Source organism: Odocoileus virginianus, chromosome 11 (assembly GCF_023699985.2).
Source record: "Odocoileus virginianus isolate 20LAN1187 ecotype Illinois chromosome 11, Ovbor_1.2, whole genome shotgun sequence".
NCBI classification, from domain to species: Eukaryota; Metazoa; Chordata; class Mammalia; order Artiodactyla; family Cervidae; genus Odocoileus; species Odocoileus virginianus.
This window is the reverse complement of record NC_069684.1, coordinates 19,105,463-19,129,516: the sequence shown is the minus strand read 5'-3', so window position 1 is coordinate 19,129,516 and position 24,054 is coordinate 19,105,463. Positions and strand designations below refer to the sequence as shown.

Here is a 24,054-nt window from a genome sequence, read left to right as displayed (position 1 = left end):
CACACTAGCTGTATGGTGATACCTCACTGTTGTTTTAGTTTACACTTCTCTAATGACATTATGTTGAACATCTTTTAATATGCTTACTTTGCTGTCTGTATATCTTCTGTGGTGAAATGTCTGTTTGGATCTTTTGCCCTGTTTTTAATTAGGTTGTTTGTTTTCTTATTGTTGAATTTTAATGGTTCTTTGTGTATTTTGTTTGACAAGTCTTTATCAGATATATCTTTTGTAATTTCTTTCTTTTTTCAGTTTGTGACTTTTCTTTTCACTGTCTTTATATTCTGTCTTTCACAAAGTAAAAGCTTTTTATGTTAATGAAGTCTAGCCTGTCAGTTATTTTTTTTTATAGTGTTGTATCTAAAAAGTCATTGTCATACCCAAGGTCATCTTGATGTTCTCTAATGTTATTGTCTAGGAATTTTAATAGTCTGTATTTTACACTTAGGTCTGTGATCCACATTGGGTTAATTTTTGTGACAGGTGTAATGTAAGGTCTCTGTCTAGAGTCAGTTTTTTTTTGCGTGTGGCTGTCCAATTGTTCCAGCATCATTGCTGAAGATTCTCTTTACTCTATTGTATTGCTTTTTCTCTTTGTCGAAGATCAGTTGGCTGTATTTTTGTGGATCTATTTCAGCATTCTTTGTTCCCTTCCATTGTTCTGCTTGTCTATTCTTTTGCCATTACCAAGCTATCTTGATTACTGTACCTTTATAGTAAGTCTTGAAGTCAGATGATGTCAGTCCTCCAGTTTTTAAAAAATATTTGTTTATATTTGGCTGTGCCGAGTCTTAGCTGCAGCACTCGGGATCTTCCATACTTGTTGTGACATGTGGGGTCTTCTGTTTGTAGCAGTGGGATCTTTTTCTTTTTTAAGTTGTGGCACGCAGATTCTTTAGATACAAACTCTTTAGTTGTGGCATGAGAACTCTTAGTTGTAGCAGGTGGGGTCTCGTTGTTCCCCAACCAGGCACTGAACCTGGGCCCCCTGCATTGGGAGTGTGATGTGTTAGCCACTGTTCCACCAGGAAAGTCCAGTCCTCCAAATTTATTCTTCTCCTTCAATACTGAGTTACTTATCCTGGGTCTTTTGTCTCTCCATATAAGTTCTAGAATCAGTTTGTTGATATCTCCCAAAAAGCTTGCTGGGATTTCGATTGGGATTGGATTGAATCTGTAGATCAAGTTGGGAAGAACTGACCTCTTGATGACGTTAAGTCTTCCTATCCATGAACATGGAATACTTCTCTATTTATTTTGTAGTATTAATAGCTCTTTGATATCTTTCATCAGAGTTTTGTATTGTTCTTCATACAATTTGTTAGATTTATACCAAAGTATTTCATTTTGGGTGCACTGACTTAAATGGTCAAGTGTTTTTACTTTTGAGTTCCACTTCTTCCTTGCTGGTATATAAGAAAGTGATTAACTTTTGTCTTGTTAATGTTGTATTCTGCAACATTGCTATCATTGCATAATCATTCTAGTTTTTTTTTGTTGTTGACTCTTTGGGATTTCTTTACAGACAAATATATCATCTTCAAGCAGAGGTAGTTATATTTCTTCCTTCTGAATTATTATACAGTTGACCCTTGTTGAACATTGTGGGGGTTGGGGGCACCCACCCCTTGCACAGTCGAAAATCTGCATATATCTTTTGACTCCTCCAAAACAACTACTGATAGCTTACTGTTGACCAGAAGTCTGGTAACATAAACAGTTGATTAACATGTTTTGTATATTAAATGTTATTATATACTGTATACTTATGATACAGAGTTTCGCTGGTGGCTCCAACGGTAAAGAATCTGCCTGCAATGCAGGAGCCCTGGGTTCGATCCCTGAGTTGGGAAGATCCCTGGAGGAGGGCATGGCCACCCACTCCAATATTCTTGCCTGAACAATCCCCTGGACAGAGGAACCTGGCAGGATACAGTCCAGGTAGTCTCAAAGAGTTGGACACGTCTGAGTGACTAAGCATATACTTATGATACAGGAAGCTAGAGAAAAAAGTTTTTAAGAAAAGCATAAGAAAAATGTATTTACAGAACTCTAGGGTATTTATCAATATCATAAGTTTACATTGTTTATAGGATGAATCATCTGTCAGTACTTATATCAATAATGTCTTACATGATACAAAACATTGTATGTATTTTATATTTTATTAGCACTAGCTGTCAAAAATGAAAAGATAATGTGAAACAAAATTAATGTTAATTACAGGTGCAGTGATTCATACATTGATATTGTAGAAGCAGCAATATGATTGTTTTATGATAGCCTAAAGTAATTGATATGATTGCTTCATGGTTGCCTAGCCTATACACGACACTATGACTTGTCATAAAATTTTTATGACATACAGCATTATAGTTACATTCATAATACAGTTTTGGGAACATTGTTACATTTTTTTAAAAAACCACTTATCTGTAACTATAGGCTGATGAGCAGTTTCTCCAATTAGGAAAGGTATATTGCACAGTAATATAATTCTTTGAAAGTACAGTTATAAAGCAGTAAGAAAATGAACACATTGTTAATTTTATCTTAAATGTCACTTATCTTATGCCTGTGTATGGATAGACCAGTATCTGCATGTATTTTATACATTCATGACATATGTTTTTAAATTTTTTTTTAATATTTCTGAGCTACATAGTTCACCTACAAGTTTATTCAGATTTTCATAAATCTCCATAATTTTATATATTGTTGAAACAAATCTGTAAGTGAATCCATGCAGTTCAAATTCATGTTGTTCAAGTGTCAGCTGTGCTTTCCATTTCCTCCTAAAACAGTGTTGAGAAGCAACGGTGAGAGAGGACATTCTTAACTTGTTCCTGATTAACTATTTTTTATGATTATATTTTATTGCTGTTATTTGGTTATTAGTTGTAACTCTTTAAAAAACATTTTTAGGAGATTTGGATGCTTTAGGGCTTTCAACATATACTTTATCACAGTTGGTCCTTGTGTAATATTACACTATTTCATGTAGATTAAGAACTTTAGAACAATAGATTAACATTTCACTTTTCCCATCTTTTGTGCTGTTGTGATACATTTTAATTGTATATATGTTATATGTTCCTTAACACATTTTTGTTTTGCTTTCAAGTATTTATTTTGATAACAGTGATCTTCTGTTGCATTTAATCCCATTCAGATTATTTTTCATTTTAGATATTTTTCATTTCTGCATATTCCACTTAGATCTTTTTTATATCCTTTATCTCTTTATTGTGTTCATACTTTCCTTATACATGTAACCGTTTTTTTGGAAGCACTGCAGCATGTGGGATCGACGTTCCTTGACTGCTTCCCCTGCAGTGGCAGCGTGGAGCCCTAACTGCTGGACTGCCAGGGAATTTCCCTGTTTTCCTTTTTGATATGGTCATATTCGCCTACCTCTTTGCACGACTGGCAACTTTGGTTAGCTGCTAGACATTATGAATTTTTCATTGTTGAGCTTCACTCAGTTAATTTACTTGGACTCAATTGATTATTTTGAGTTTTGCCTTTAAGACTTGTTAGGGCAAGTACTGGGGCTTCCTGGGTGGCACAGTTGGTAAAGAATCTGCCTGCCAGTGCAGGAGATGCAAGAGACGTGGGTTTGATCCCTAGGTCAGGAAGATCCCCAAGAGTAGGAAGTGGCAACCCACTCCAGTATTCTTGCCTGGAAAATTCCACAGACAGAGGAGCCTGGCGTGCTAGAGTCCATGGGGTTGCAGAGAGTTGGATACTACTGAGCCCTGGAGGGTTGTGGTTAGATTAGAAGGTTTATCATCCATTGAATTTTGTTCTCTTAAAATTCATATGTTGAAGCCCTAACCCCCAATGTATTAGTATTTGGAGATGGAGTCTTTGGGCAGCAGTTAGGTTTAGATGAAGTTGTGAGGGTGGAACCCTCATGTCAGGGTTAAGTGCCCTTGTAAAAAGAGAAACGAGAGAACTTGCTCTCCTTCTCCATGTGCATGTAACAAGGAAAGGCTGTGGGAGCATACAGCAAGAAAGCCATCTGCAAGTCAGAAAGAGAATCCAAACCAGGATCCAACTGTGCTGTGTCAACTGAAAAAATGTTCAACCCAAGAGCTGAGAGTTATGTTTTATTCAGCAGAAATTCTTAGTACTTCTTTCAGTACTTACTCTGAAAGGAGATAGCCTTTCAGATAAATGCCGAGGAGACTGTTCTGAACAGGAAGGTGCGGGGTGGGGGGCAGGAAGGATATATATAAGTTTTTATAATAATACCAGGTAGTCAGAACAAAAGGCTACTGTTAATAAAAGAAAACTAGATAGCTCAAGTTATGGAATTTAGTTAGCATTTTTCTGTATAGGGGAAGATGCAAGAGTCTGGGCTCACTGAAATCATTCCTTTGGTATGCAGCTCCGCTATTTGAGGCCAGTGTTCTGTGTTTTCTTACACTCTGCCGTCCAGTGTAGCTGTGTTCTGATGGTGGGCATTCCTTATTTCTCCCTTAGGATTCATGTCTGGGGTGGCTGCAAATTGCTGATGACTGCAACATCCTTTATTTACTGATATGGCAAGCAATATTTTATCCCTGGTGGCTCAGCAGTAAAGAACCTATCTGCCAGTGCAGGAGACAGGATTGATCCCTGGGTCGGGAAGATCCCCTGGAGAAGGAAATGACAATCCACTCCAATATTCTTGCCTGGAGAATCCCATGGGCAGAGGAGCCTGTAGAGGAACAGGCTATAATCCGTGGGGTTGCAAAGAGTTGGACACAGCTGAGCAACTAAACAACAACAATTTTATTTTTCAGATGGAAGCATGATCTTGGGCTTCCAGCCTCCAGAATTGTGAGGAAATGAATTTCTGTTGTTTGCAGCCACCTAATGTCTATCAGTTTGCTCTGGAACCCTTAGTAGACTAAGACTTCTAGTCCAAAGAAACCTTCAGTCTAGGGCTAATTTGGCTCCACCACTGAGGCATTTCCTTTCTGAGGAGTCATCTAGATGTGTTAAGAGAAGGTCCTTCCATCCTGCCTTCAGTCAGTTCAGTCGCTCAGTCGTGTCCAATTCTTTGTGACCCCATGAATCGCAGGACGCCAGGCCTCCCTGTCCATCATAGACTCCTGGAGTTTACTCAAACTCATGCCCATTGACTCGGTGATGCCATCCAGCCATCTCATCCTCTGTCATCCCCTTCGCCTCCTGCCCCCAATCCCTCTCAGCATCAGGGTCTTTTCCAATGAGTCAACTCTTCGCATGAGGTGGCCAAAGTATTGGAGTTTCAGCTTCAGTATCAGTCCTTCCAATGAACACCCAGGACTGATCTCCTTTAGGATGGACTGGTTGGATCTCCTTGCAGTCCAAGGGACTCTCAAGAGTCTTCTTCAACACCACAGTTCAAAAGCCCCTTCTCCTCCCACCTTCAGTCTTTCATAGCATCACGGTCTTTTCCAATGAGTCAGTTCTTTGCCAAAGTGTTGGAGCCTCAGCTTCAACATCAGTCCTTCCAGTGAGTATTCAGGACTGATCTCCTTTAGGATGGACTGGTTGGATCTCCTTTCAGTCCAAGGGACTCTCAAGAGTCTTCTCCAACACCACAGTTCAAAAGCATCAATTCTTTGGTGCTCAACTTTCTTTATAGTCCAGCTCTCATCTCCATACATGACCACTTCCTTAGTGGGAACAGTTAATTTTTCTCAACTCCATGTGAGCTCTGGGTGTTGTGTAGCCTGTTGCTTCTTGTTTGTTTCACCAGAATCAGAGAACATCCCCTTCCCCTGCCTTATGTATAGATCACTCGTCATCCAGAAACTTCGGGGGTCCCTCTACAGATCTCAGAGCTATCACTGTCTGTGCCAGTCCCTCTTCTCTATGCCTGTACATATATTAGCATCCTTGTCTTTCCCAAACTCGAATTTGTTTCCTCAGTTTATCTGTTTCTATTACCTCTTTCTGGGCTGCAGACCAAAAATTCTCCAGGCTGCCAGGTGGGGCAGTTTACGGCCCTCCACTCAGTTGTGCATGGTTATTTAACATCTGTAACTCATCTGTAACTCTAGTTGTTTGTGGCAGGAGGGTGGGAGTCATAACTTTGTTTGGAATGATAGAGACGTTTTAATACAGAAAACTCAGCCTAAAAAAGGTATTCATAGCCCTACTACCAAAAGATAGTTTTCACTCTGTTCCTTTCTTAGTGATTTCCCCATTTTTAGATCTCTTTTCATTTTTCTTGGCATTTCCTGTGCTGGAGAGACCTCACATCAGTCTACTCATCTTCCTTTATAGGTAAACTTGCTATATGCTTGTCAATGCCTGTCTTTATCTTTGAAATTCAGAAGATTACAATGAACTAACTGTTGAACTCTTTCTCTTTTATTTTATTAAAAAGATTTGCTGTGGTACATGGACTCTTGACTTGGCACACAGGCTCTGTGGGGTCTTCTGTGGTTACGGCTGGGAATCTAGGTGGCTTCTCTCGTAGAGCACGGGCTCTAGGGCATGCCAAGTTTAGGACATTTGCACCTGGCATGGCTCCAAGGACAGGAGTTAGACACAGACACTTTTTCTATATTTATTTTCCTTTGAGTTTCATTCTGTGTTTTGCAGCCCTCAGAATTCTTCATAGATGCAACTTGATCACAACATTTCACTTCTCATTGGAGCTTTTTGCCACCAAAACTATTTAAATCTTTTTCCAAGGAGTAGGCTTTAATTCCTAAATCACATATTTTAATTTCCTGGTTGGACAGACGCTACATAATTACCAGATCCCACATAATTCTATTTATAAAAAGTGCAACTTTCTATTCCTTAAAATTGTAGATCTATAAATTTGCCAGGTATTGCCTCAGAACTCTACAAGTATATGTATGTGTTTTTATATTCATAGAAAAATAATAAATTTATAACAAATTTGTTAATTTGAGAATTTTTTGATCATCTGTGTTTTATGTTTTTTTGTAGTAAGCATATATTATTTTTGTAATAAGAAAAACATGTTATTAAATCAGTTTCTCCTTTGTAAAATGAGGGCTGGAGTTTTTTCATTTTTTTCACCTATAAGAGGAACAGGCCAACTTGTTCATTAGTATCCTGTGTTTTCCCATTTTCCTGTTTTATTTCACAAAAGCTAGTGGTTAGAGTAATTTAAACTATTTTTGCAAGACATGAATAATCTTTTTATCACATTCTATTCAGTTTCCTTTATTTTGATCTCTTTAGGGTAAGTTTAGATGAGAGATGAAAATGGGAATTGGCAAGTATGGGTTAGCCATTATCATTCTAATGAATGAAGCTTCGGATACTCTAGCCAGTCCAGCTCTTCAGAATTCTTTGCCTGAGTGCGTAAGCCTAGAGCACAGCTACCAGTGATGTTACTTAATAGGTTATTGACTGAAAGAGTGTTTGGTTCAAGTACAGGAATCTGGCATTTCTTTGTTCTCTAGCCTTACAGCCAAGAGTACTGTCAGTGCAAAAAAAAAAAAAAAAAAAGAATCAGTAGTTGATCTAAGAAAGAAATGGGAAATTTTATTGGCGCCAACCTGAGGATTATAACCCATGAGGCGGTCTTGCAGAAAGTTCTAAAGACTGTTCTTCTTGTTAGAGGTCAAGGCACAGTTAAATCAGTTTTTGACACCAAGAGTTATACATCGAAGTTTACATAGTCCAACAAGGTGAGTAGTGGGTTGTTGTGACCCTCGATGATTGAGAAAGGAATGTTGTCTCCTAGGGAGTTACTTTGCTGGAGCCAGAAGGAAATTGTGTTTGTGTGTGTGTGTGTGTGTGTGTGTGTGTGTGGCAAGTGGGCATTCCTGTGTCTTCTAAGGGAACCTAATTAATGTATAATGCAGGCATACAGTACACACTAAAGCGAGTAATAGCTCAAATGGGCAGAGAGAGAAATTTATGTTTCATTTTCCTGTCCTGTCTTAAGATAATTTTACTTCACAGTACCCTGTCCTACTCCACATTTAGAAAACTTTATTATAATATTCAACATGAGATTTAAAGTAGGTAAACCTGGAATCATAAACAAAGTTCTGGTCTTGAGTGAATTGAAAATCAGGGCTGGGTGTTAGTTTGCAACTGACTTTTGCACTCAAACAATTGATAGTTTTTACATAAATTAGATTCTGTGATTGGTGTTGTATATAAGAATAGAAGCTTTTTATTTATTTATTTAAGAAACTTTTAAAATTTTACTTGGTGACCTGGCTTAACTGTCTCGAAAGAGGAACCTCAACAAGTAACTAGATATGTTAGACAGTTATGTGGTTCTCTGAAAGGTACATTTTCTGTCCAATGTTAAGTATCTGTTCCCTGCCTGTTTTTTCCGAGTTCAGATGCAATTTTTAGTATGGCAAATCAGATTCCATACTTACCTAGTTTTTAGTCAAATGAGATACTTAGCAAATATTTGAGCGGTTGAAAGCATCACTTCTGTGTGTGTGTCTGTGCCAGTTTTGTGATCTTAATCAGAAATGTATTAATGTTTTACCATATGGCCAAATGGTCTGCAATATAGTCTTCTAAAGATGTTACTTCTGTTCCTTTCTGCTTTTAGCTTCATGCATCTTCTTTCCAAAATGCTTCCACCCTCAAGTTTCTAAATATCACCCAGGTGTCTTACATTTTAAAAAACTTTCTTATTACAAAAGTAATACAGATTGATTGCAAAAGATTTACGATACAGAAAAGCACAGAAGAAAATGAAAATCACCTACTCTTTTACCACCCAGGAAAGTTGACTTTTTCTTTTAAAGAAAATAAAATTAGCATCATTCTGGTCCAGGTTTGTGACTTGCTTTTCTAAGTCAGATTATGAATTATGAATATTCCACATTGCTAAATATTGTAGTACAACATAATTTTTATTGGCAGTATGGATATGCCATAATTTTTTAACTTGGGGATTTAGGATGTTGCTATTTTTGCTATTAAACATAACCTTATTGTTGAAAATCTTACTCAAATTTGTACAAATCTCAGTTTCTCCATAGAATAAAATTCTAGATAAATAATCACTACATCTTGGAGAAGGAAATGGCAACCCACTCCAGTATTCTTGCCTGGAGAATTTCACGGACAGCGGAGTCTGGCAGGCTACAGTCCACAGGATCGCAAGAGTCGGACACAACTTAGTGACTAAACCACCACCACCACTGATCACTATATCTAAAGAAATGTGTACTCTTACGACTCATGACGTATGTAGTTAATTGTCCTCCATAAAAGTTGTTTCAGTTAACATTCACATAAGATGCTTGTGAATGGGCTTCTCTAATTTGTACCTTTGCTGGTACTCAGTATAAATTGATGCTTCATCGGAACACTGTCCCCTGACCCCTCCCTCCTTACCAACCCTTGTCTAAGTTAGAGCTCCCATTGCTTTCCTAATACTTTCAAGTATAGTATTCTTTGACACTGTAGTTTTTGACACTATATTTGACAAAGTATTTGACACTTTGATGCTATATTGTATTCTATGACAAGTCTGTGGGTTTTTCATAATCTTTATCATAATTGTAATTATGTAGTTATATGACTGTTTCATGGTGGTCTCTCATCACTAGACTGAAAATTCCATAAGGGCAGTGATCATACCTAGTTTATTTACCCCTGTATATTCAGTGCTGAGTACAATGTGAAGTGTGTAGTATGTGTTCAGTACATATTTGTTGAGTGAATAAATGAGCATTATTGTAAAAATAACATTCCAATTTGGTAGGCAAATATCCATATCTGACTATTAATATCTGTTTATTAGAGGTTGAACTTTTATTCTGTTATTGGCTTGCTCATGTTAATTTTTTAAAATCAATTGCCTTTTCATATCTTTGTTCATTTTTCTGGGGAGTGTATCTTTTTTATTCAAAGCTCTTCTCTGCTTCTTGGGTCCTGTAGGCTCCTATCTGAATATATATATATAGTGGGTTATTTTCCATCTTTATCCCCTTTTATAATCCTTTGTTCACTTGATTTATTGTCCATTTTTTTTCTGTTTGGTGCGTAGGCATCTGAGACTAGAGCACTGTTGAAATCAGGGTCCCCTCTTGATTACTTTCTTCATGTCAATCACTGATTGCCTCTCACTCTTTTTTTAAATTTATTTTTGGCTGCACAGGCCTTTCTCCAGTTGTAGCAAGCAGACGCTACTCTCTATTGCAATGCTCAGGTTTCTCGTTGTGCTGGCTTCTCTTGTTGCTGAGCATGGGCTCTAGGGCTCGCGGGCTTCAGTAGCTGCCATTTCCGGGCTCTAGAGGACAGGCTCAATAGTTGGGGCACACAGGCTTACTTTCTATGAAGCATGTGGGGCCCTCCCAGATCAGGGATCAAATCTGTGTCTCCTGCATTGGTAGGCTAACTCTTCACCAGGGACCCACCAGGGAAGCCCGACCTCTACTCTTACTCCCCGGCCTCCCACATTGTAACTATTAACCTCTGCTTACAGATATTTCCAAGATAACCTGGACTTTACTAGATCTCCCTCACCCCATTCAGTATAAAGTCAACAGAATTTAGTCTTCTAGCTTGAGGCAAAAAACCATTTTTTTTTTCTTATCTTGAGATGCTTTCTCTTCTTAGCTAAGAGTCTGTCATTTTGACATCTTAACCCAAGCTTGGCAAATATTTTCTCAAAAGGACCAGGTAGTAAGTATTTGAAACTTGTTGGGCCTAATGATCTGCACTATAACTACCGATCACTGCCTTCATAGTGCTAAAGCAACCTTGGACAGTATATGAATAGTGATATAGAAGTTGTGGTACATATACACAATGGAATACTACTCTGCCATAAAAAGGAATGCATTTGACTCAGTTCTAATGAGGTGGATGAACCTCGAGCTTATTATACAGAGATAAGTCAGAAAGAGAAAGACAAATATTGTATATTAATGCATATATGTGAAATCTAGAGAGACAGTACTGATGAACTTGTCTACAGAGCAGCAGTGGACATGCAGACGTAGAGGACAGACTTGTGAATACAGAGAGGGAAGGAGAGGGTGGAATGAACTGAGAGAGTAGCACTGAAACATACACATTACCGTATGTAAAATTAGATAGCCAGTGGAAATTTGCTGAATGACACGGGGGACTCAAATCCAGTGCTCTGTGATAACCTAGAAGGGTAGGGTGGTATGGGAGGTGGAGGAAGGTTCACGAGGGAGGGGACATTTATATATGCCTATAGCTGATTCATGTTGATATATGGCAGAAACCAACACAATATTATAAAGCAATTGTTGCCCAATTAAAAGTAGATAAATTGAAAAGCTATATGAATGAGTGAATATGGCCATGTTCCAATAAAACTTTATTTATGGATACTGACATTTGAATGTCATAAAATTTTCATGTGTCACAAAAATTACTTTTTTTCCCTCCTAGCAGTTTGAAAATGCTGAAACAGTTCTCAGCCAGTTTTGACCCATGGGCCGTAGTTTGCTGACTGTGTCACAAAGCCGTGCTCCATAGAGATAACTCATGCTTATAATCACCACCCGTGCCACTTACCTCCTAGTTTCGCAAACTTTTGGAATTGATTAAAAGCCATCAAAAATCTGGCTCTGTGTTTTAAGATCCTTTAGCTTTCTGCATAAAACTTGAGGTCATTGAGGCTGTTTCCCTGGTCTCTTTTTTTTCAGCCCTGTAGAATCAGCTGTTCCTTCCTCTCTATTATATTCTTCCCTAGTTTCTGTGGAATCCTCCTTTGATTATCTCTTTCTCTTCTTACTCTCTTGGTACCCTGGTTAAAACTCTTGCCCTCAGAGTTGTGGTGTTTTAACTGGTCATGCACTGCAACAGTCTAATTTTCTGCTGCCAGATTAAAATTCTGAAAATGTTTCTTCTTTGCTAAAATTCTCTAATACCAGTTTTTGTCTATGTAACCAAGAAAAACTCCTTAGTTTGGCTTTGAGGAGTTGCTACAATATGACCTTAGCCTGCCTTCAGTTTTCTACTACTTTCTAATGCCTTCAGGCAAACTGTTTCATTCTTTTCTCCTTTTTTACCACGTTCCTTCTACCTTCATTGTCCCCCTTACCATCTCTTTCTACAATGTCCTCCATCCTTCAAGGTCTTCCTGAAAGGAAGCCTTGTGTATGACTTGGTATAATATGTCCTTCTGCATTCTTGTACTTCTTTAATGGCGCTAGGAGTCAGCCAGTGCAAGAGACACAGGTTCAATTCCTGGGTCAGGAAGACCCCCTGGAAAAGGAGATGGCCAACCCACTCCAATATTTTCGCCTGGGAAATCCATGGACAGAAAAGGCTGGTGGGCTACAGTCCGTGGGGTCACAAGAGTCCAACAGGACTGAGCGTGCGCGCGCATGCACGCACACACACACACACACACACACACACACACAGTATCAGCTTTAAGGTTATAGCTGTTTATGCATTATCTCGTTTCTCTACTTAGTTATATGTGGCTTGAGAGGAATGACGCTGTCAAAGGTGACACTTTTTTGTCACCTGAAATACCTAGCATGGTGATAATAAATTGTTGTATTGAATCTTCAAATGGTGGGAGCGTGTTGGGATGTGAAGAATCAGTTATCTTTAGATTCTTTTATTGTTCACTGGAGGATCTTTAGGGAATTATCTCATGACAGTTCTAGAAGAAATATAAAGAACCTAAGACCAAAGGCTGAGACATTTTGTGAAAGCTAGTTATACAGTCTTAGGAATCTAATCCCCCCTTCCCAGATCCCACTTTCCTGTCAACCTTAGGAGACAGAGATTATCTTCATTTTTCAGATGAAGAAACTGAAACCTTAAAAGTTCATATACTTTGTAAGTAATGGCAGGCCAAGTGACAATAAGAAGAAATATTAAAAAATAAAAGTTTAAAAGGAAAAACAAATAGTGATTGTGTTTATGTGATAGGATTTTAGGTAGTTTTCTTTATACTTTTGTGTCTTTTCTAACGTATGTGTGTGTACATATGTATATGTATTTTTTTCACATTTACTTAGCTTTAACTATAACTCCATGGTCTTTATTTATTTATTTTCCATTTTGCATGATCTTTCATTCTATTACAGGTCTCCACTCCATGGCTCTTCACTGGACCTTGGTGTCTGGTTATGCTCTATGATACTCTCTATTCCTAACCTCCTATGCTTCCAGCTTATTTTTTCAATTATTCCCATGCATTGTCTTTTTTTTTAATTTTTTTACCATATTGGGACCTCTCTGTACCATTGATTTTTTTCTACTAAAATCCTCTGACCCCTACTGTCTTATCTCCAGGCCTCACCTATCTTTACTCCCTACCTGATGAGTTTAAATAACCATCACTTATTTCCTCAGCTTTATTTTTCTACTTTCTCAACTATCTGAGCTCCCTTCCCTTTCATGCTGTTGAGTGGGCCTTGCTTCTGAACTCAAAAAGGGGATGCTGAAGCTATCAGTGACTCTCTCCACCTGCTGACCCTACATTTACAGAGCTTTTCTGAATCCATACTGGTCCTTTTCCTCCTTCATTTCTGTGATGGTGGAAGAGCTCACCCTCCTGCTTTTTAGGGCGAGACATTCCACCACTACCCTGGCTCCCAGGGACCTTGATTCATCGCATCTCTTCCCTGCATTAATGTGTTTAATAAACACTGAATAATTTCCATCTCTTCCCTGCATTAATGTGTTTAATAAACACTGAATAATTTTATAAACAGAAGAAAATTAGTAACAAAAATTTTTCTGGGTAACAGTATGGGATTTTGTATTTGAAGATTCTAAACCTAATTGTTATAGAGAATGCTAATTATCCTGGAAAATGTCAGTGTTTAGTCTTATAATGAGTTCACCTACCCTGAATGTATTTTATAGAGTATGAAATGTTGCAATGTTTCTTAATAACAATAAGTCTGTCTATTTGGTTGAAGTGTGTTTTCTTTGATAGATGTTTCCTTTATTTACTGTTCAGATTTATATTTGACTTAAGAAAATTTTTTTTGACTATAATTTGAACTTTTTCCCCCCTTTTTTCATAGTTGGAGAATACCTTCAAATCAGTTATTGCACAGATTGGACCTGGAGGGACTATTAACCCAGAACTAAAACATAAGATAAAATTTGTAAGTATTTTTTGTTTTGGGGAAATGGATGGGAATAATTGATTATGCATTTAGGTATCATTTATGGTTAATTTTACTTGCTTACAAGTATTTTAGTTTTATATTTATTCTTGATCTTTTCATATATACTGCAAGTGGAGTGGCTAATCTTTTAAGATCAGAAAAAATGAATTAATTAAAAGTGTTAATGTAATTATTAAGAAACTGTAATTCCTCCATAAATTCTCTTTTCTTCCCCTTAAATCATTGGTCACAGTTCAAGGTCTTTCCAATACCAATTTTATATGTATGTATGTCAAATACTATTCTAATAGTGCATGGTATCCCATTGTGTTGATATACCATATTTCACTTGTATGATCTGTTATCAGTTAACATTTGGGGTTATTTCTAGTCTTGGCTATTAAAAAATGCTGTAGTTAATGTCCTTGAACATTTACCTAGAAGTAGAGTTGCCAAAGGTATTGAATATTTTAGGTTTTGATAAATATTGCTAAATTGCCCTCTAAGAGGTTGATCAAATTTACATTCCCACTGACAATGAAATGACACTATCTAATCATCTTGTTTCAACTTAATACCTCTTGATTTTTACATTGAGCATCTTTTTGTGTGCTTCATAGCCATTTATATTTCTTATGTGTATTGACTGTTCATGTCCTTGGCCTAATTCATTGTTTTTCCTTATTAGTTTGTGAAAACTCTTTAGCAGTTTTCTATTGGGCCAAAGGGTATGTAAACTTAAAATTTTGGTGTGTGTGTTGCTCAGTCATGCCTGACTCTTGTGACCCCATAGACTGTAGCCCACCAGGCTCCTCTGTCCATGGGATTCTCCAGGCAAGGATACTGGAGTGGGTTGCCATTTCCTGCTCCAGGGGATTTTTCCAACCCAAGAATCGAACCCGGGTCTCCTGCATTGCAGGTGGACTCTTCACCAACTAAGCTATGAGGGAAGCCCAAAATTTTGGTGGGAGCTATTAATTCTGATTTGAATGGTCAGAGCATCATTACAGCTTTTACTGCCTTATTATATTCTGTTTCAGCTGTGGTGGTTTTATTAGAAATGCAAAAACCTTGGTGCATTCAGGCCCTGTTGTTTTGTTTGGACATTTGACTAAGTGTCGAACAATTTATTTAAGGATGTCCAATATGGCTTTTTTTATGGTAACAAAAAATTAGACAAAAGTTAAGTGTTCATTGAAAAAGGATTGCTTAAAATATCCACTCAACTAGGGAGTACCATTCAGCTCATAAAGTTTATATATTATCTTGATTAATTTACAGAGAAGTATCTTCTTGACATATTGTTAGACATGAAAAACTGGGTTTATAGAATAACATGTTTAGTGTTGTCTTTCCATGTAAAATCATGAATGATATGAGTGTGTGTGGGCATAGAAAGGTTTCTGAAAGGATGTTTTCTGAAGTGCAACAAATAACTGTCTCTGGGTCACAGGATTTTGAAATAATTTTTACTTTATATTTTTCTGAAGCTTGAGTTGGAATTTTTAATAAGATATATAGTATCTGGAAAAGTCTAGGAAAACATAAAGCTTTTTATACCTTACTGGGATAGAATAGGAGAAGGAAATGGCAACCCACTCCAGTACTCTTGCTTGGAAAATTCAATGGATGGAGGAGCCTGGTAGGCTACAGTCCAGGGGTTACAAAGAGTCGGACACGACTAGTGACTTTCCTTTATAAGTCCACTCCTAGGAATTTATACTAAAAATATTTGTTAAAGTGTGCAGAATGCAAATATGAAGATAATTATGTGATATTTGTGATGATGAAAAATAGGAAATAACCATAAATAATTAAATAAATTTAATTATATTGAATATTTGAAAAAACTATAGCTAGTGATGCCAGAAGCTCAGCCTCTGTACACTGGTGTCAAATCAAATCTCAGACAGAGTTTTGGGTGAAGTAGAAAAGAACAGCTTTATGGCTTTTCCAGGCAAAGGGAGACAGTGTAGGCTTTTGCCTTGGAAACTATGTGTCCCAACCGAGGGAGTTTGGTGAGGAGTTTTAAGGCAGTGCTTCAAGGGTGGGGTTACTGATAAGATAGGGGTGTGTAAAGGTCCTGCTGTTCCTTTAATCATGGGTAATCTTCTTAATGAGCTTCTCTAGTTCTTTTAGTCTGGCTTCAGCTGGAATCAAGATTGCGGGGAGAAATATCAATAACCTCAGATATGCAGATGACACCACCCTTATGGCAGAGAGTGAAGAGGAACTAAAAAGCCTCTTGATGAAAGTGAAAGAGGAGAGTGAAAAAGTTGGCTTAAAGCTTAACATTCAGAAAACTAAGATCATGGCATCGGGTCCCATCACCTCATGGGAAATAGATGGGGAGCCAGTGGAAACAGTGTCAGACTTTACTTGTCAGACTTTATTTTGGGGGGCTCCAAAATCACCTGCAGATGGTGACTGCAGCCATGAAATTAAAAGACGCTTACTCCTTGGAAGGAAAGTTATGACCAACCTAGATAGCATATTAAAAAGCAGAGAATTACTTTGCCAACAAAGGTCCATCTGGTCAAGGCTATGGTTTTTCCAGTGGTCATGTATGGATGTGAGAGTTGGACTGTGAAGAAAGCTGAGTGCTGAAGAATTGATGCTTTTGAACTTTGGTGTTGGAGAAGACTCTTGACAGTCCCTTGGACTGAAAGGAGATCCAACCAGTCCATCCTAAAGGAGATCAGTCCTGGGTGTTCATTGGAAGGACTGATGCTGAAGCTGAAACTCCAATACTTTGGCCATCTCATGCGAAGAGTTGACTCATTGGAAAAGACCCTGATGCTGGGAGGGATTGGGGGCAGGAGGAGAAGGGGACGACAGAGGATGAGATGACTGGATGGCATCACCGACTCAATGGGCATGAGTTTGAGTAAACTCCGGGAGTTGGTGATGGACAGGGAGGCCTGGCGTGCTGTGATTCATGGGGTTGCAAAGAGTCAGACACGACCAAGTGACTGAACTGAACAGGTGGTCTTTCCTAGTGTGAAGAATGCTGACACCTTCTATTTATTGAATTTTAATTCTCAGGTCAGTTCAGTTGCTCAGTCATAGTCGACTCTGTGCAACCCCATGGACTGCAGCACACCAGGCCTCCCTGTCCCATCACCAGCTCCCGGAGTTTACCCAGACTGATGTCCATTGAGTCAGTGATGCCTTCCAACCAGCCTCATCCTCTGTTGTCCCCTTCTCCTCCTGCCTTCAGTCTTTCCCAGCATCAGGGTCTTTTCCAACACGTCAGTTCTTCGCATCAGGTGGCCAAACTATTGGAGCTTCAGCTTCAGCATCAGTCCTTACAGTGAATATTCAGGACTGATTTCCTTTAGGATTGACTGGTTGGATCTCCTTGCAGTCCAAGGGACTCTCAAGAGTCTTCTCCAACACCACAGTTCAAAAGCATCAATTCTTCGGCTTTCTTTATAGTCCAACTCTCACATCCATACATGACTACTGGAAAAACCATAACTTTGACTAGATGGACCTTTGTTGGCAAAGTGTAATGTCTCTGCTTTTTAATATGCTGTCTAGGTTGGTCATCACTTTTCTTCCAAGGAGTAAGCATGTTTTAATTTCATGGCTGCAGTCATCATCTGCAGTGATTTTGAAACCCCAAAAAACAAAGTCTGTTGCTGTTTCCACTGTTTGCCCATATATTTGCCATGAAGTGATGGGACCAGATGCCATGATCTTAGTTTTCTGAAGTTGAGTTTCAACCCAAATTTTTTACTCTCCTCTTTCAGTTTCATCAAGAGGCTCTCTAGTTCTTCTTCACTTTCTGCCATAAGGGTGGTGTCATCTGCATATCTGAGGTTATTGATATTTCTCCTGGCAATCTTGATTCCAGCTTGTGCTTCCTCCAGCACAGTGTTTCTCATGATGTACTCTGCATATAAGTTAAATAAGCAAGGTGACAGTATACAGCCTTGACGTACTCCTTTTCCCTATTTGGAACCAGTCTGTTGTTCCATGTCCAGTTCTAACTGTTGCTTCCTGACCTGCAAACAGATATCTCAGGAGACAGGTCAGGTGGTCTGGTATTCCCATCTCTTTCAGAATTTTCCACAGTTTGTTGTGATCCACACAGTCAAAGGCTTTGGCATAGTCAACAAAGCAGAAATAGAGTTTTAATTCTATAAAGAGCTTAAAGACATTGTTATGTATATCCTTGAGAAGGAACCAGGACCCTGTTTCAAGGCAGCACTATTGTTTCTTGACTGCTCCTCCCTTGACTCTTCATCTACCGTGTCCCTTCCTGGATTGACAACTGTTCAGATTTGTTCTTTGGAACTTGGGGAAGGTCATGGAGGCTGGTGTCTGTTCCCTACGAGAAATGGGGGACATGGAAAGACTTCTGTGCCCAAGAGCCCCACAGTCTCCCATTCAGTTTCACTAGTAAACATGTTGATCCATATTTACTGGTATGGAAAGAGGTCTACGTGATGATATTAAAAATCTAGAGACACAATGACCTTATTTTCATATTAAAGATATTTTTATGTGCATATGGCCAACAGTGGCCAGTATCTTTGCTTAACTGTGTTTTCCAGTGTTTTTTATAGTGTGCACTGTATTTCTTCTCTGCCCTTTAAAATGCTTGAAATTATGCCATAGAATATTTATTTTACGTGAGTTAAAGCTAAATATCTTAGCTGAGCTAAAGAACTCAGGAATTTCTGAGGAGTTGTGGCACTGCTGTTTTATGCAGGAGTGATTTCTCAACTCTGGAAATGTTGGAATTCACTGCCATTTTTGGTTGTTACAACTTTTTTAAAACTAGAAGCTAAGTTTTAAAAATTACTCTGACTTTTAATTCATTCACTTAATAATAATGTTATTTTTGTCTTTGTTGCTATGTAAATTTATACTTTCTTATTTTGATATTTTTGTCACCCAGCATTCCCATTGTATCTATTTATATTGCATTTCACTTTTTATTTATTAGGTTGTATCCAAGTTTCCAGAGGGTTTGCTTATTTCTAAACTGCTAAGAGAGTTTGAGGTGAGTGTTCTCTCTTGCATCAACCATGGTTTTTTATGGCTTGCATATGTTTCTCATGTTTGATGGAAATTTTGTTGCTACTCCTTGGATCCTCCAAATCTGTGCTCTAGAACTTAAACATTTTGTTTTGCATTTTGGTAGCTGCTTTTTTACTCAAAGAGTTAGTATGATTTTTAATAAATACTTGATTATGCATGGAAAAAATATTTTTGCCACTATTGTTATATAATTAGAATGAAAGTTAATTTGTTTCTCTTGTTTGATAATACCAAGTGTCAGTGGGAATATGGAGAAGCAGAATACCTCATATGCTGCTTGTGGGACAAAATCTCTTTGATGAGCTTTTGGCAATATGGCTTTACTTGACAGAATGTACCCCTGATAATTCTGGAGTTCCACCTGTATAGATGTATTTTAGAGAAACTCTTAAACATGTGCACATGAAGACATACATATGACACGTACTTTACAGCATGGTTAAAAACTGGGAATAAATTAACTGTCTATCAATAGGAGAATGGATAAATAAATTGAGATTGATACTTATACAGTGGAGTGATATGTAGTAGAAAAAATAAACAACCAAGATTTAGCTCACCCATGCAACATGGATCATTTTTGGAACCCATCATGTTAGGTGAAAAAAAATCACATTGCAGAATGATATTTCAGATACTGCCATATGCCTAATTTTAAAAAAGGGGTAGGTGTGGTGGGCTCTATTCAGAATGCCTTTCTTATAGTAGTCCATTTGTTTTCACAACAGACTGGGGCATAGAAAAGTAACTTGCCTACCAAACATGTAGCCTGTAATGAGAGGAGCCAGGATTTGAAATCCTGGCAGCCTAGCTTCAGACTTCAGTATCCTAACTCTTAACTACTATACCATAAACATTATCATATATTCGTACATATAAACAAGTTTGAGATACTATATAGCATAATGATTGATAGATCAACTCTATGTGCTATTTTACAGATGATGTGTATAATGTTATATCTACTTGATAAAGTTTTGTGAAGTTTAAATGGCTTAAAATAATTAGAACGGTGCCTGCCACATAGTAATTGTTTGGTAAATGTTAAAACTTTTAGTTTTAGTAGAAGAAAAAGAAGAAAACTTTTTTAGAAAAGATATATATCACCCCTCAGATAGTAATGCAGAAAATTTAATTTCATATTATGAATTAAAGCAATGACTCCTTTAAAGCCTCAAAGTTTATTTCAAATAGGCCCATGAGAGAAAGCTTAAGCTTAAACAGTCTTGATATCTTTTGGATTAACAAATCAAGTCACTTAATAATGAAATTACAGAATAAAGTGTAAAATAGAGTAGTAAAGTAATAGCATATGACTTAATTATTACAAAATTTATGGGTAAAAATAAACTTCCTATGCCAGGTTCACAACTCAAAGTGAATAGTTTCCCACCATGAATGTTTTAGCAAAAGTAGTTTCCTGTATTAAAGATTCATGGAGTTAAGGTTACAAGTCAATAATTTTGAGGAAATTAAAGCAAACCTTTTTTAAACAGGATTTTTTTGTTTTAATTTTTATTTTATATTGGGGTATAGTTGATTAGCAATGTTGTGTTGATTTCAAGTGTGCAGCAAAGTGATTCAGTTATATATATGTATGTATCTGTTCTTTTTCAAATTCTTTTCCCATCTAGGTTATAAGAGAATATTGAGCAGAGTTTACTGTGCTGTACAGTAGGTCCTTGTTGGTTATTTATTTTAAATACAGCAGTGTGTACAGGTCAATCCCAATCTCCCCATCTATCCCTCCCCCCACCCCAGTCACATGTTTTGCCCCTGGTAATCAGAAGTTTGTTCTCTAAGTTTGTGAGTCTGTAAAACAAAACCTTTTAATGTAACAGGAAAGCTCTTTGCCCTTCTTAGTAAACAAACTTTTGCAGAAATTCAACATTATTATTAAAAAAAATGATAAGTACAGATTTAATTTAATCTTTATTTTAACGTGTAGAATTACTAACCCTTTATCCAACATGATATAAAAGCTACCTTGTGATTTGTCCTCTTGAAATACTTGGACACCAGTCTGACATTCTTTCAAGATCTTTTGTTAAACTGCTAATTGAAGGAAAATAGTGCAGAGGCAGCATAGGTTTTGGATCTTCTTGAAGTGCCACCTATAGAGAGTGAGTGAGTGAAGTTGCTCAGTCGTATCTGACTCTGTGATCCCATGGACTGTAGCCTACCAGGCTCCTCCGTCCATGGAATTTTCCAGGCAAGAGTACTGAAGTGGGTTGCCATTTCCTTCTCCAGGGGATCTTCCCAATCCAGGGATCAAACCTGGATTTGATCCTCGTCTACCTCGCCTTGCAGGTAGACGCTTTACCATCTGAACCATCAGGGAAACCCATAGGGAGCTAGAAGCCACATAGAGAACTAGATGGCAAAACAGAAAATCCAAAGACAATATTTAAAACAAAATTAGATAATTTATCTCTGCAAATAATTGCTGGAGAGTAATCAGCAGCCGCCACAAAAGCCTCATGATATCAGTGTCTGTGCCCGGAGAAAACAGGAGCCCTAATGGACCTACGAGACAGAAGAACTACAAAATAGCCATCAGGTATTCACTTCTGGCCTGGAGAATTCCATGGATTGTATAGTCCAAGGGATTGCAAAGAGTCGGACACAACTAAGCGACTTTCACTTCACTTTACTTCATTCACTAGAATGTACAGCAAGCCATTTTGAAAACTATAACTGAAGCTGTATGACCTAATAGCAGAAAATGCTTCATAGTAAGAGTTGAATGGGGCTGGAGCACCATAGCTCCTGTGAATTCTTGAAACTGACCAGCCAGATCTCCCTTACAGACACTAATGAAAAATTGATCAGGATACGAACAGTAGAAAAAGAGAAGTCTTAGGTGTAAGTAGTATTAAGGGAAAAGAGCCAGGAAATTTCAAAATTAACCTACTATCTTTTTAAACAGTTTACAAAAACAGCAGAAGGAGGAGCTCTGTGAAGCAGAAAATAATCCAGAATGATGTCCTACAAGTCAGGAAAATGAATTTCACATAATGCAGCAGAAGAGGATTTAGTCAAATTGCATTGTTGTTTGAATTAAAAAAGAGATGAAGTAACAGAATAGCATATCTACTGATAATAGGAACATGTCAGAAATACATGTGCCTAATACAGATACAAACTGAAACCTTTTTCAAAAATATAAAGTGATACAAAACATGAAAGAACAGCATAAATCTGAACTATACAAATTTGGGGAACAGTACTCAGGAAAGAATTATAAGTAAAAGAAAAAAAAATTTCAGAAATGAAGGCTAAACTTCAAAGATTACAAGAGCAAAAAATATAATAGCCAATGCCCTAAGAAAACCAGTAGTTAAAAATGAGGAACATTTTGGAAGTCAAAGGAAATGAGGGAGGCACTGGGTATCCAGGTCTGAAAGGCTCTGTCCACTGAGATTTTTGAAATCTAGTGAGAAACTTAGGCATGCAAATAAATTAAGGTAATATGTCTGAGTAGCCTACATTGGAACAATCCTGATGATAACTATTATAAATTCTGGACAAAATATACAAAATTACTCTCTGAAGGTACTAGAAATTGTTCAGAAGCAGGCAGAAACTGGAAAGGAGTCAGCCCCTAGAGAGGAGAGAATAGCACCTTTTTTATTTGCCTGGAGTTTGGCCCAGTGTCGGGCCCCATACATAGTTTGTAATTGATAACTGGATAGAAATCAAAAGTTTTACCTGCCTCTGATTTGGAGCTACATAAGGTGTTGGAGAAGACTCTTGAGAGTCCCTTGGACTGCAAGGAGATCCATCCAGTCCATCGTAAAGGAGATCAGCCCTGGGTGTTCATTCGAAGGACTGATGCTGAAGCTGAAGCTCCAATACTTTGGCCACCTCATGCGAAGAGTTGACTCGTTGGAAAAGACCCTGATGCTGGGAGGGATTGGGGGCAGGAGGAGAAGGGGACGACAGAGGATGAGATGGCGGGATGGCATCACCGACTCAATGGGCATGAGTTTGAGTAAACTCCAGGAGTTTGTGATGGACAGGGAGGCCTGGCGTGCTGCGATTCATGGGGTCGCAAAGAGTCGGACATGACGGAGCGACTGAACTGAAGCAGTTGAAAAATGGCAAAAGAAATCATTGCAACCCCATGGACTGTAACCCGCCAGACTTCTTTTTCCATGCTATTTCCCAGACAAGAATCCTGGAGTGGGTTGCCATTCTCTTCTTCAGGGAATCTTCCCCACCCAGGGATCAAACTCAGGTCTCCTGCATTGGAGGAAGATTCTTTACCATCTGAGCAACCAGGGAAGCCAAGCAGTTGGAAAATGCGGGAAGAAATTATAGGATAGAGAGGGAGCATCAAATTCTGCACGTAGATTCTGCTCAAATCTCTGACTGACTATTGAATTGCACATGCCTGGGGCAGACTCACAGAAGCCTAGTAAGGCTAAAAGAACTGAATCTCTTTCAGCTGTGGCTCATCACAGGGGGTCAGAATTTGAGTTTAAGGTTAGTCAGGTTAACTCCCTGCTAGAACTAAGCAAAAAGCAGTACTCTCAGAAGAATCGTAAAAGATCCCATAGTCTACAGCTTACCTATTACGATGTCCCAAATACAAACAAAATTACTGAATAAACAAGAAAATGTGACCCTTGGTGAAGAGAAAAAGTAATTGATGGAAACTGATCCTGAGATGATGCAGATGTTGAAGTTAGCAAAAAGGTTTTAAAGGAATCCTTAAAATCACATTAAAAAAGAGTATAATGCAATATGTATTCATTTTGAACAAATGGATAAGAAACCTCAGTGGAGAAAAAGAAACTGTAAAGCCAGATGATTTTCTAGAGCTGAAAATAAAATATCTGAAGTAAATTCACTGCAGTATCTTAAGAACAAATTGGAAATGGCAGAAGAAAGCATCAGTGAACCCCAAGACAGATTGGTAGAAATGATTCATTCT

The 24,054-nt window shown here is 38.0% G+C and overlaps 1 protein-coding gene across 4 annotated transcripts in view; it reads left to right on the top strand.

The window, feature by feature from the left end:
• TDRD5 (tudor domain containing 5) overlaps positions 1-24,054 on the top strand; it is a 90,420-nt gene that overhangs the window by 11,905 nt on the left and 54,461 nt on the right. For all 4 annotated transcript variants that reach the window (XM_020868804.2, XM_020868799.2, XM_020868801.2 and 1 more), the window contains exons 5-6: positions 13,977-14,060; positions 19,021-19,077. In XM_020868804.2, the coding sequence (XP_020724463.2) occupies positions 13,977-14,060; positions 19,021-19,077 (141 nt within the window). The remainder of the gene's footprint in view (positions 1-13,976; positions 14,061-19,020; positions 19,078-24,054) is intronic.